Source organism: Clinocottus analis, unplaced genomic scaffold (genome assembly GCF_023055335.1).
Source record: "Clinocottus analis isolate CAN_PGR_092001 unplaced genomic scaffold, fCliAna1.0.p SCAF_17, whole genome shotgun sequence".
NCBI classification, from domain to species: domain Eukaryota; kingdom Metazoa; phylum Chordata; class Actinopteri; order Perciformes; family Cottidae; genus Clinocottus; species Clinocottus analis.
In genome coordinates this window covers 4640566-4652804 of record NW_027175898.1, presented here as the reverse complement: position 1 = coordinate 4652804, position 12239 = coordinate 4640566, and the positions used below count along the sequence as shown (strand labels likewise).

At 46.8% G+C, this 12239-nt stretch overlaps 1 protein-coding gene across 7 annotated transcripts in view; it reads right to left on the bottom strand.

Moving 5' to 3' along the window:
* Nucleotides 1–1693: 1693 nt before the first annotated feature.
* LOC137788077 (rho guanine nucleotide exchange factor TIAM2-like) overlaps nucleotides 1694–12239 on the bottom strand; it is an 85655-nt gene continuing 75109 nt past the window's right edge. For 6 of the 7 annotated variants that reach the window (XM_068580894.1, XM_068580897.1, XM_068580895.1 and 3 more), the window contains 11 exons: nucleotides 11685–11753; nucleotides 10582–10707; nucleotides 9452–9560; nucleotides 6835–7014; nucleotides 6496–6614; nucleotides 5952–6060; nucleotides 5466–5524; nucleotides 5227–5329; nucleotides 4860–4953; nucleotides 3109–3263; nucleotides 1694–2770 (listed from right to left, as the gene is read on the bottom strand). In XM_068580894.1, the coding sequence (XP_068436995.1) occupies nucleotides 2052–2770; nucleotides 3109–3263; nucleotides 4860–4953; nucleotides 5227–5329; nucleotides 5466–5524; nucleotides 5952–6060; nucleotides 6496–6614; nucleotides 6835–7014; nucleotides 9452–9560; nucleotides 10582–10707; nucleotides 11685–11753 (1842 nt within the window). In that variant the 3' untranslated portion in view covers nucleotides 1694–2051. The other variant, XM_068580898.1, reaches the window with a different exon arrangement.

Sequence of the window (12239 nt, the reverse complement as noted above, 5' to 3'; positions counted from 1 at the left end):
AAAGTATCTTTAAAAAAAAAAGTATAAAGGAGTCATGGAATAGTGTGTCATCTAAAATCATCGTATCCCAAATATTACAAATGTATTAAGCATTTAACATTAATTAACATTAATTAACATAATCGGCAATCATGTCTATATTTGCTGCCATAAAGAAAATGTTACATAGGCTCGCTCTCAGGGCCGCGAGTCAGTTCCCCTCCTATGTGCGTAGCGCCTCGTGTAGTATAATGTCGTGCCAACATGTCAGCAGCCGTTTCAAATTAAAGCTGACACTATACGGCCATGTCGAGAAGTGCGGAAAAATAAACTCATAAAAATCCTTTATTTGATCATTTGGCTCATTTCAGTCCTCGAGCTTTAATGTGAAAGAAAATATGGTGAAGAAAAACAAATTGGAGACGCTAAATGTGCTCGGCCAACTGAAAGCGCTGCAGCAGGAAGCTCGCTTGTAAAGTAAAGCGCTTTCTCAGAGTAACGGTGTTCCACTTTTGTCAGATTCTTTGTATTCTGTCGAGGATATACCTTTTCTTCCAATACCTGCATTTCTCATGACAGCTAATCGGGGACCGAGCTCGAGATAAGACCCCGACTCCCCAGCACTGCTTCACCCGTCACGAGAACATAAAGAAGCACACAAAAACATAAAGAAGCACACAAACCGAACTGACACACTTTGAAGGGTAAGTTGAAAGCAGAGCTCTGCAGGCGTCATTCACAGGTAAAATATTTATTTATAAAACAATTCCATAAGAATGGGGCATTCACATTCATTGGTATGCTAGCATTAAAGGCATGGTAAAGTTGAGTTGAGAAGGTAAAGACTGTAACTAGTTTGCCTTCTTTAAAGTACCTCAACAGGTACTTTGGGATATGGCAAACAAAAGGTTTTTTACAAAAATATCAGCTGCATTTATTGCCGATTCCTGCCTTTTGTCAAGTGTCAAGTATGTATGCGAGAATACATAAATGTTTCAAAGATAGAAAAGATAATATATACAGGGCACAGACATAAAAAGAAACATTGGGTTTTAAACATTATTGCAGTTTAAATCATTCAATGAAGCAGCTCGGCCTCAAAACACCAGAAATTGCAATTTAAAAAAAGGGAAAGACCAAAATCCAGTAGGCAACATTTAGAAAGGAGTGGAGTAAAAGTCAAGCGGTATTGCATCTTTTGTATTTACTAATGAATCAAATCTTTAGTCAACAGTTCAAGCCTTCACTCAAAAAGTATGTTCTCCAAGCTTCACTGTACATAGTCAAACCTATTAATAAATAAAAAAGAAAAACAGCATTTATTACATTGAAACCTGTACAGATAGAAAATAGTTCAAACATATCGGCAAACATTGTACTTTAGTGCACAAAATACAGCAAAAAAAAAAAAGCTTGGTTGTGAAAGTGTGTGTCCTTCCTGTTGTTTTAGAGGAACATCATCCGTCTTCAGGAAGTGTGACATCACCGCCACGGCTCTTTTAAGTGGACATCATTATCATGTCATCGCCCTCACCCCATGCCGCGTTTCATTTCATACTATGCGATGTCCAATGAGAGGAGACCTGGCAGTGTTTGGCTCTGTGACCTTTGACCTCTGTGTGAAAGCCTGCCTCAGCACCAGAGGGGCTTCCTCCAGAAACCTCAGTATCTTGACATGGCTCTATATGCAATGTGGACTATTGACTTGAAATCTAATAAAAACTGCCGATCAGCTTGAGCTGCTGGGTGAAATAGGATGGAATACATCACTCGACGGTTTGTTGGGAGGCAAAGCTCAGAGAGCAGAGGGGAAATCGCTTTAACGCATCAGTACTTGGCGGCTTCATTGTATTTTTTTTATTATTGACACAGAAACCGCCTCTGGAGGAAGAGAAACTGAGTCAGCCGAAAGGCTTCCATCCGATCATTTCCACCTAACTGGAAGCAGCAGGTGTGTGGCTCAGAGCCCACTGGCAGAGCCCGGTTTCCCCTCTCATGGCACACGGGCTTCAGTCAGGGTCTTAACTTCGTAAGCATTAACGTGGGGCCCCTGGTCCAGTGTAGTTCTGCTCCTATGAGGAGGTGGCATTCACAGCGTCTGTGGCACAGCCCTCAGCTGGCTCATAGAAGCAGTCTTCGTTCACCACCGAAGTCAGACTCTGGACGCTGAACTCTCTCTCCAGCAGCGCGTTGAGGTCCACGACCCCCGACGGCGGCGCCGCCGCCGCCGCTGCTGCGTCCGTCTGGCTGTCCAGCGACCTGCTGTGCGCCTTCATGTTCGACAGCGCGTCCTGGCTCTTCTTCACACTGCTGGTTTTCCTCTTAATCGCACCGAAGTGTCCGCGCATCACTTTGGGTTGGGTCTCGGGCGTGTCCCCCACCCTCTCGGGCTGGACGCAGGGAGCCGGCGCGGCGTCCTCGGACAGCTTCAGTTGGAGGAACTGAGCCTCGATGGCGCTCGTCGGGGAGCTGCTGTCTCCGCTGCTCCTCCTGGTGCCCCCTTCGCCAAAGCCGTCGTCGTCCTCGTCGCTTAAAATGTCAGACTCCTTCACGGCGGAGGCGGAGCGCGGTTGAGAGTTTGACGAGTTTGACCCGGGCGTCCGAGACCAGCTCTGCTGGACGGGGAGGACGCGCGACTCCGAGGAGGCGCGCGCCGGAGGAGCCCCGGACGAACTGCAGGTCCCGCTGCTCAGGCTCCCCTCGTCAGAGTCCGGCCCCGGCTTGGGGTTCCCGGCCTGGGCCGAGAGATCTCCAAGTGGCTGCTTGGACAACCAGGAAGCCCTGGTGGAACCTGGCAACGGACGAGGAGACAGCAGTCAGAAACGCCTCTTAGCGGAGCGAAACACCGGCAAGCTCAGCCCCTCTAGCATTTCCTGACCTAAAAAGTGAGATACAATAATCTCTCATTTTTTAATCATGAATACTTAGCCTCAACTGTGTCATGCCAACTCCAAGTTAGGAACAATCGCTCCTCTGCCCTACATGGACATGTTTTAAGAAGAAAACTTGCCAGGAGGAAGAACCGGCTACACAAAACCAATCTCAAGTTGTATCCATAGAGCTATAATTGAAAGAATGATCTCCTGCATCAACAGCGGTGTGTTTCATGAGAGTTCCTGATCCGCTCACCGAGCTTGACGGAGGAGGGCAAGGTGCCGCGCAGTGGGACCAGTCGCTCCTTGCAGCGCCTCTCCAGCGGGTCCTCGCTCCGGGTGTTCCTCCTCACGTTCTCCCTGAGGATGGAGCGGACCACCTTGATAACGTTGACCTTGTTCTCGAGCACGCTGGAGGACGACACGGAACAGTAGCGTGAGCACACAGGCAGCGCAAACTTGATTTCAGACGCTAAATATAGATTAAAGGGGATTAAACGGCGCCGTCGGGTCCCCGGGGAAACGGGCGATGTAATTCATTAGCAGCGATCCCAATTTCACAAGGCGTCACGAGACGTAGCGGCGGGGTCACGGGTCGCACTGCCTCTACGTCCCGTGTACCGGTGGATTGTTAGACACTGAGACAACAGCAGCAGGAACAAACAGGATCAACTGTTTACTATTCTCCACCGAGCATGAAACAAAAATGGCTTTACAGGATTAAATGATTGGACTAAATATTTAAGAAGAAGGCTACATGAATAGGGGACGAAATAAAGCGTTGTAATTTCTAGTCCAAATACACCGTAGTTTGCAAGTATTTTAAATCATTCCTGGAATAATTTGACAGATAATACCCGTCTCATTGTTGCCTGTTGAATATGCAACTGGAGCCAATTTGCTGAGCTAAGCACAAAGACCGCTTTTGTTTCATGTTTACAAAACCCAAACTGTAAAAACAAGCTATATGATGTTAATTAGTGAGCTTTAAAGATGCCGCCGGGCACGTTCTGAGCTGCGGTTAGAGCGAGCCGCTTCCCCTGTTTCTAGTCTTTATGCTAAGCTAAGCGGCTGCTGGCCAGAGCTTCATGTTTAACACAGATATGAGCAAACAAGAGAAAAAGCATATTTTCAGAAATGTTGCACTTCAAAAAAAAAAACATTTTTCCAGCTTCTGTCGAACTGTGAAAGGGATTATTGATTAACAACGCTTGTTTTTCTTGAGCTCGATCGGCACCCACTCGTTTCAGTAGTGGTTTACCTCACCGTGGAGGATTTTGCCTCCAAATAAAGCGCGTTAGATAATCTGGTTAAATTGTTGACTTGTCTGAATGTTTGTATTTTTTTGCCTCCGTTGGATTTCAGGGCAGAACTCAGCATTACTTTGATGAGTTCAATGTTACCAGAAGCAATAGAAATGGTTAAACCTAATCCAACATAAGACACATTTTACACACGATAATTATCATTAAAATAGAATTACATGCCTTTGGCAACGGGTCATGTTGCAATTTACATCAACGTCTGTTCAAATGTCATCACTTTGTCATTTCATCCTCTTAGATATTTGTACGAATTGTGATAATTAACATGTGAATTCTTGAGTTTCTTTTTTTTTTTGGTGACCTCCAAAATCTGCACAAAGTGAACGTTTATGCCAAATATAAAGAAACGCCGACGAGATGTTCCTGAAATATTGCGTTCACGCGGATGAGACAGACTCAAGGTCACGTGACCTTCACCTTTGTACACCAAAAATCTAAATCAGTTCATCATCAAGTCCCGTTGGACGGTTGTGCCACATTTGAAGGAATTCCCACCTGGTGTTCCTGAGATATTACTTCATGAGAATGGACCGTACCGACGGAGAACCCAAAAATAGAAGAACTGCGGTGAGACGCGTAACGATCCCCTAACTCTGGTATGTGCATCGGCTGAAAAAAAAGGCTCTGGAATGCAAACCGACATAAATCATCACCGATTCCCCCTGAAAGTCTCATCTCTGACCTGCTGCACAGCTGGAAGACCGTCTCTGGTCTGCCTTCCACTTCGGACCTGGAGTGGATCAGCTCCCAGATGCAGCTGCTTTCTGTGCCTGCTCCTGAGAGAGTGAGGCTTTTAATCACACAGTCCAAATATGGTTTACGGTTTCAGAATGAAATAAAGAGGGAGGGAGGAAGGGAGGGAGGGAGGGAAGGTGTATAGATGCCAGAACAGGGGTGTGTGTGTGTGTGTGTGTGTGTGTGGGCAAGAAGAATGAGCTTAGGGCTTTTGTGTGTGGGAAATATGAAGGAGGAGAGAGAACAAAAAGATTTAGTCGATGTACTTTGTGAGTGATTTAGTGGGATCCTGTGGCAGCGTGCCATCCTCTCACCTGCAGTGTTTCCCAGCCTGACCTGCAGCGAAGAAAGCGGTATGAGCCATCGAAACTTAAAGGGGTCTGCGTCTCCGTGAGAAAGTGCTGAGCGAGAGTTGGCCTGGTCATCACACAGAGAATGCCACGTGAGGAGGGGAGAGAGAGAGAGAGAGAGAGAGACAATGTTAAGTTTCACAGCAAAGACGTCACATTTGTGGCGCGCGAGAGTAATTGAGTGCAACAGAAACAATGCGTACCATCTTCTTCTTCAGCTTGTTGTTTTCCCTGTAGACCAATATCACCGCTTTCTTGAACACTGGTGAGAGAGAACACATCAGCGGCTCAGTTTTGACTGCGAATGCCTCTCGGGGAAAGCGACTGGAGGAGTGCAACCCACAGACGCGTTTTAGATGCCAGCTTGAAGCCTTAAAGCACACATCAACACTCCAGCTCTGAATATTGAGATTTACTGAAATGCGCTTGAGCACAGTTGCAGACACACATCGGTGGGGCTGCACAGAAACTGTACACTTGGTTGCTGACGATTCAACTCAAACTGCAAACATCCACAGTTAAAATACCAAATGCCCTTGTTTGTGGTCATCTACGCCCACAGCCATCGAGACGTGACGGTGTGTGGAGTTTGATGGGAACGCCAGTCAAATCATGCAGTGGGAGTGGAGGGCGGGGGAAAGAAGGAGATGCATTTTCTCCGCGTGCAACGGCAATAACGGCAGACTCACCAAACACGGTCATTTCGGGGTCCTTCCTCATGCGGCCCAGCGATGAATGCGGGTTGAGCCAGACCACTGAGGAATGCATGAGAAACTCTCCCATAGAAATCTCTGTGACCTGAGAGACACACACAGGAGACGGTGTCAGACAACAGCAGAGAGGGAGGCACAAGATTACCAGACGTTTTGGGCTTTTTGACGGCGCACGCCGTCGTGTGATACATACTAAGTATCCATTTCTACGAAGGAAGCCCCAGACGATGCAGACGCTACAAACTAATGTTTAGACGCAAAATCAAAGACGACTTTCAAGCGATCCATGTGGAAAACAATCACTTTAATCACTTTTTTTGTAGGTTTTGAGCGCAGTGCCCTGGACAACATTATTTAGCATTCACTTTGCATATTTATACTGCAGTGGCTTCCAACAAAACAGCCCATGAACGTATGAATGTATTGGATCAGCTGAACTCTGACGCAGTAGTTTAAACTCATCGTGACAACATTGACTACGCTCGACGGGTCTAGATCCGATTGTGAAACGTGTCTCTACCTCTTTATCGTGGCCGCTCTGCTCGGCAACGAGCTGATCAAACACGCAGCCGTAATCCTCGTAGATCTTCTGCATCTCGTTGATGTGGCTGGCCACCTTCTCCATGGCTCTCAGAGCCTCTGCGGGGACGAGAGCAGGACGAGGCGATTGATTCCTGACTGTATGTGTGGATGCATCGCATCCCAGTAGCCGTTTGTGTGTGCTTTGTGCATGAGAAAGCTGCCACTTCATGCTCGCAGGCATGATAGCATGAAAACAAGACGCAGAAATGACAAGTGTGAATGTGGCCCATATTTATAGCACATCCTTGTGTGTGTGTGTGTGTGTGTGTGTCCTTACGGGTGAGGTGGTAGTGCTCCTCGCTGTCAGCGTCAGTGAGGGAGACCAGCTCCCTGAGCAGCAGGGGATACTTGAGGACCCTCTGAACCGGTTTAATCAGGTAGGACTCCAGCGTGGAGGAGTGCTGCTTGGTGGGGTTCCTCGCATCCAGGAATTCCTTAAAGGTCTGATCCGTCTTAGCTGAAACACACAAGCATGCTGGATTAATATGAATCGTTCAGCAGCTGATCGTCTTGGTTTTCTGTGTTTGTGTTTCCTGATGCACTGATGGGCTCGTGCACACAGAGCGACAGAGATGTGTAGCTCGCGGCCCGCGTGAGCGACGTCCCTGCGCAGGCCAGAGCAGAACCATGGAGCATTAAGCCGTCTCCAGCAGGGGGTGGTGTCGGCTTCCCCAGCCGGCCGTGACCGCTGCCCCATCGGAAAGCATCAACACATTGGAAACATCTGCTAACGCATCCATCCCACGAAGTCCATCACCTCTGAATACCGTCAGAAATTGAAGAGGAGCCGTTTTCGCGTGGCGAAAGGCGAAAAAAAGTAATCTAGCGGCCCCCGTGACGAGTTACTTAAAAACTAAAGCCGCCTGGTGAAAATGATCCAGCTGGGACTCCTTAGTTTGCAGCGAAGCCAAAAGCATCGTGTGAAATGGCAGGTATAATACAGGATGACTGAGCCTTCTGTAAAGGTGGTGACATTTTCCCTGAGCGGTGTGCCTCCGCGACGCTTGCTGAGGGGAGCCATTAAAGTATTAATTATAGCACTCCCAGCCACAGACAGGCAGCTGCATCGACACCTCCCAGAGTAATTGGCAGGCAATTAACGAGTCGACAAATAAACAGAGAAACTAAGGCAACCCAGGGCCCTTGGCATGATGGGAAAGGAAGGCGGGGGTAATGATAATGGCAGAGACCGGCATATAATTACTTTAAGGGTTGACAAACTCCCACAGATTTCTTCTCGGTGTCCTTGGATCAGCTGGCTGTGACCAGGCTGAGCCAACTATATACTCTGTGCGTGGAATGTGCAACTATCCCCCTTGTTACACTTTGCTATTCTTATCTGTACTGCGCAATTACTGCGCTACATGTTGTTCTAATATTAGCTCGTGTGCCTCCGCTATAATACAGTTCAACACACCCTTTAAAGCTTTGGTTAAAGAATAGGGTACATGAACTCTGGAAGTACAACACTTTCAATCTGGTATCTTTTCCCTTCTCTTGGAGCCATTTCACGCTGAGTTAGCTCCGGCCACAGACTTCAGGACTGAAGAATAATCACTATGCCAAGAAAAGGATCACCAATATTATTATTGTAAGCGAAAAAATCCTAAGCAGAAAAAATAGAAGCATAAAACGCATGTGTTCATGCTTATGGAATGCAATATATATATATATGTATATATGTATATATGTATATATATATATGTATATATGTATATATATGTATATATATATATGTATATATGTATATATATATATGTATATATGTATATATATGTATGTATATATGTGTATATATATATATATATGTGTGTATATATATATATATATATATGTATATATATATATATATGTATATATATATATATATATATATATATATGTGTATATATATATATATATATATATATATATATATGTGTATATATATATATATATATATATATATATATATATATATATATATATATATGAACAACTTTGATCCATCTGCTATCTTACTATAGCACGATGTTGGCGTTAATATATGATTAAACGTCATTTTCAGGAACTTAAATATTCAACGCCGCAGAAAACTCTTTCATGCATCGGTATTGCTTTGATAACCGTGTTTACCACACGTTCTTCTCCTCGAGGTTATTCTGACCATCAGGGACTCTTTCGGAGTGTTTTTCTTCTGCTAATCCTATTAAATATCCATCCTGTTGCTTACTTCGAGGAACAGCCCATGCAATTCTAGTAATGGGGCAGATTTAAGCGGCACTGGGGGGCAACCTGCCCACCCCATCCCCCCACCCTTCTACCAATGTTGGCAACAAAGCCAATCTTCTTATATTTCTCTCTGCACTGGGCAGCGTTCCCAAATAATGGCAGAAAGGGCCGGCGTCACAGCCGGCACGAATCAACTTCTCTCACATGCTGAGGGCGACGCAGGGAATTATTGGGGCTCTGTTGTGAGGTCCCAACGGTCCGCGTGGACGAGGTTATCCAAACTGTGTGTACTAATAGATGCATGTATTTGTTTAAACTTCACCTGCTCATAAAACAGCGTTAAAAACTTTAGAAACCGTGGATCCTAAAAGGGAAATCGTGGGATTTTGCTGCATGACGTTGGAGATGGAAAAGGGCTCGCAGTAAACTGTAAAGGGCATCACTCACCTCGCTTTTCGACCTCTACTTTGGTACATGATTGATTTGTTTCCAAAAAAGACGAGGCCAAACCCTTCAACTGCCGCGAGGTGACTCTGATGCAACGTAGGTGCAACGCAGCCGGATTCAGCAGCAGTGCGGGACACTTTGAATCAGTACGCGTCTGCACAATGTCATGCGCTGCAGTCGGAGCGCGTACTCGGGCTGCCGTGAATTCTTTGCGTGTTCAGGTGTGCATGTCGTACCTCTCTCCAGGACCTTCTGGACCTTGATGTGGTTGGCGCAGAAGCCGCTGTAGAGCTTGAAGTGGTCGGCGTAGTAGAGGAACGATCCCCCGAGGGAGAACAGCAGCTTCTGTCGAGCGAGAGAGAGAGCGAGAAAATAAAAAAACAGAGGCGGGGGCTGAGGGTGACACACAGACGGCGAGAGAGTGATGTCACACGAAGCCAAATGAGTACAGAGGAAAGGGATGAAAGAGTGCGAACATGTGAAGTCACGACCGAACCACTCTGTCCTCCTTCTCTCTCGGGGGACACGAACCAAACGGCCTCTCTGTCCGCTCCCTCTCTCTCACCTCTGAGGTTCACGGTAGAGTGCTGGCCTGTATTCTCAAATGTGTGCTGTGCAAGCTAAGACACAAGAGCGTCCCTTTTCCGAAAAAACACCGTCAGGGTCAGGGAGGTATGAGCATCACCTGTCACGCTTCAGCTGTCTCTCTCTTTTCAAAGACGGTATGCTCTCGGTCCTTCGGATTCTCAGCCATTCCTTCTCTTTAATGATCGCACACCGGTGACATAAGACTCCAGGGCAATGTTTCAGTTACAGCCCATCTGTGTATGCTGGGGGTCAGTCACTAGAGTCACTTTGGCATCCCACTTGTTCGCTTTCTTTCCATTTTCTCACAAGGAGAACGAATAAAAGAGATGTCCATAAAAACATTTTATGGACAGTATCATAAGTGATAACAATTAGATTGACTGAAATTAGAGGGGAAACCCTAGGGAAGATCCGTGGCTCTGTAAACAGCCAAAGGTGATTTGCATAATCACAAACACAAACACTGCTGCCTTCGTACACTGGGACATTATTTTACGCTCTCGGTGACTGGCTTTCAGCAGCTCACAATCCAACCTGTGACCCTTTGCTTTCGATCAATAGCCAGCACACCCTTTCATGCCGAGGCCTTAAATCATCCGGGGATGCTCCCGGTCTCAAAGATCATACCTTTCTTTGAAATATTGGATGAAAATCACCTGGTTTGAGAATAATGTTGTTCTGTATACTCATACGGATTCAATCCATACTGAAGCTCGGGGCGTTTAATCAATAAGGTGATATGTCCCCGTGTGAGTGTGTGTGTGTGTGTGTATCTCACCTTGAATTGTGAGGGTGTCTCCAGAGTGCTGAAATCAGGCGAAGAGGCGATCCTCTCCTCCAAGGTCTGTAGAAAGACCCTCTGGAAGTCCAGCATCTCTGGCAGGCTGCCAAACAGACTCTCCATCTGGGGAGGAGAACATGAGTAGAGGAAGAAAGGACGGAGGTAGTATGGGATAGTGCGAAGGGGATGGATAAGGGTGCAATACAGGAAAAGGGGGAAGAATAGATTGGAATGGGGAGAGAGTAAAGGAATATGAGGCTACATGGAGAAAAAAAGAGCAAATATAGCTTGTAATCCATAACAGACAGTCAGACAGGAACCCTGTAGTGTTGTAAAACCTCCAATCCGATGGCTCCATCTATGTCAAAGGCACTTAGGGACACGCTGCAGCTCTGCTCGAAATGCAGCGCACACATGAACAAACTTCTCGTGTCTAACACAGCCTCTCTGACACACACACACACACACACACACCGGGGGTCAACACTTCCCCTTCATTAAAAGCCGCTCGGGGGGGGGGGGGGCCTCACATGCTCATGTCCATCTTGTGTCTGGACACGTCCCGCTGTCCCGTAATGGCATTTTAATTCGCCCCACTGCTCAGCGGCCTATCGACTAGTGTGTCTTGCGAGAGTCGCCCCGTGTTTGAGGTCGCACCTGACACTGAGCCGCACACAGGGAGTGAAACTGCAATACTAATGCCATCACCATGCCGCAGAGGAGCACACAATAGCAGCTTAATCTAGGGAGATTGGAAAAAGAAAAACATAAAGTGTTCTTCGTCGTGTGCATCCGAGGTGAATGTTTAAAGGATGAGTTTAATCTTAAACTAGCATTTATTGGTGTGTCCCGGTGGGGCGCTGGAAGGTCAGCGTAAAGGGATGCTAATGTGTCCTCCAGCCAGTCACAGTGGTAATGAGGGAGATGCAGCCGAGCAGAGTCCACCATGTTACCTCGAAGTAATACACACTCAATGAGTTACAAGCCCTGTGGAGTTTCTCCACCTCCCAGGACACGCCTCTGGACGCTGCGCCTCTCCTAATGTTTACCATACTTCACACAGACACACACACACAGACACACACACACTCGCCACCTACCTCGTCCAGTGTGAGGAAGGTTTCATTCTGCAGGGGTTTCAGGTAGATCTCGAACAAACAGGCCAGGTCCTGTGCACAAAGAGAGAGGGAGAGAGGGAGAGAGAGAGAGAGAGAGAGAGAGAGAGGGAGAGAGAGAGAGAGAGGAAGGTCAGAGACAAGGAATTAAACAGCAATAGGTAACATTATCCCTTCAACTGCCTGTCCTTTTAAGTCCCTTTCATCATCAAATCACGACTTATTTCTCCCTTTATAACCTCCAATTGTCTCCTTGCCACAGCCTCTTATCTCATTACTCCATCTTCTCCCTTCCTCTACCCCTACGACTTTAATGTGGCTGTAGCTCGTCCTGGTATCAGTGGAGATATTCTCATTAGGTTGATTTATGAGTTTTTCCTCCTCATTCTCCTCCTCCTCCTCCTCCTCCTCCTCTTCCTCCTCCCGACACTGCCTCAGTCGCAAGTGGGGCATGGATACAGGCGAGCGGGCCTGCATCAAGGCACTCTGGGAAGACGATCTCTTCACTCAATTACGAATCAACGGCAAGTTGAAGAGGAC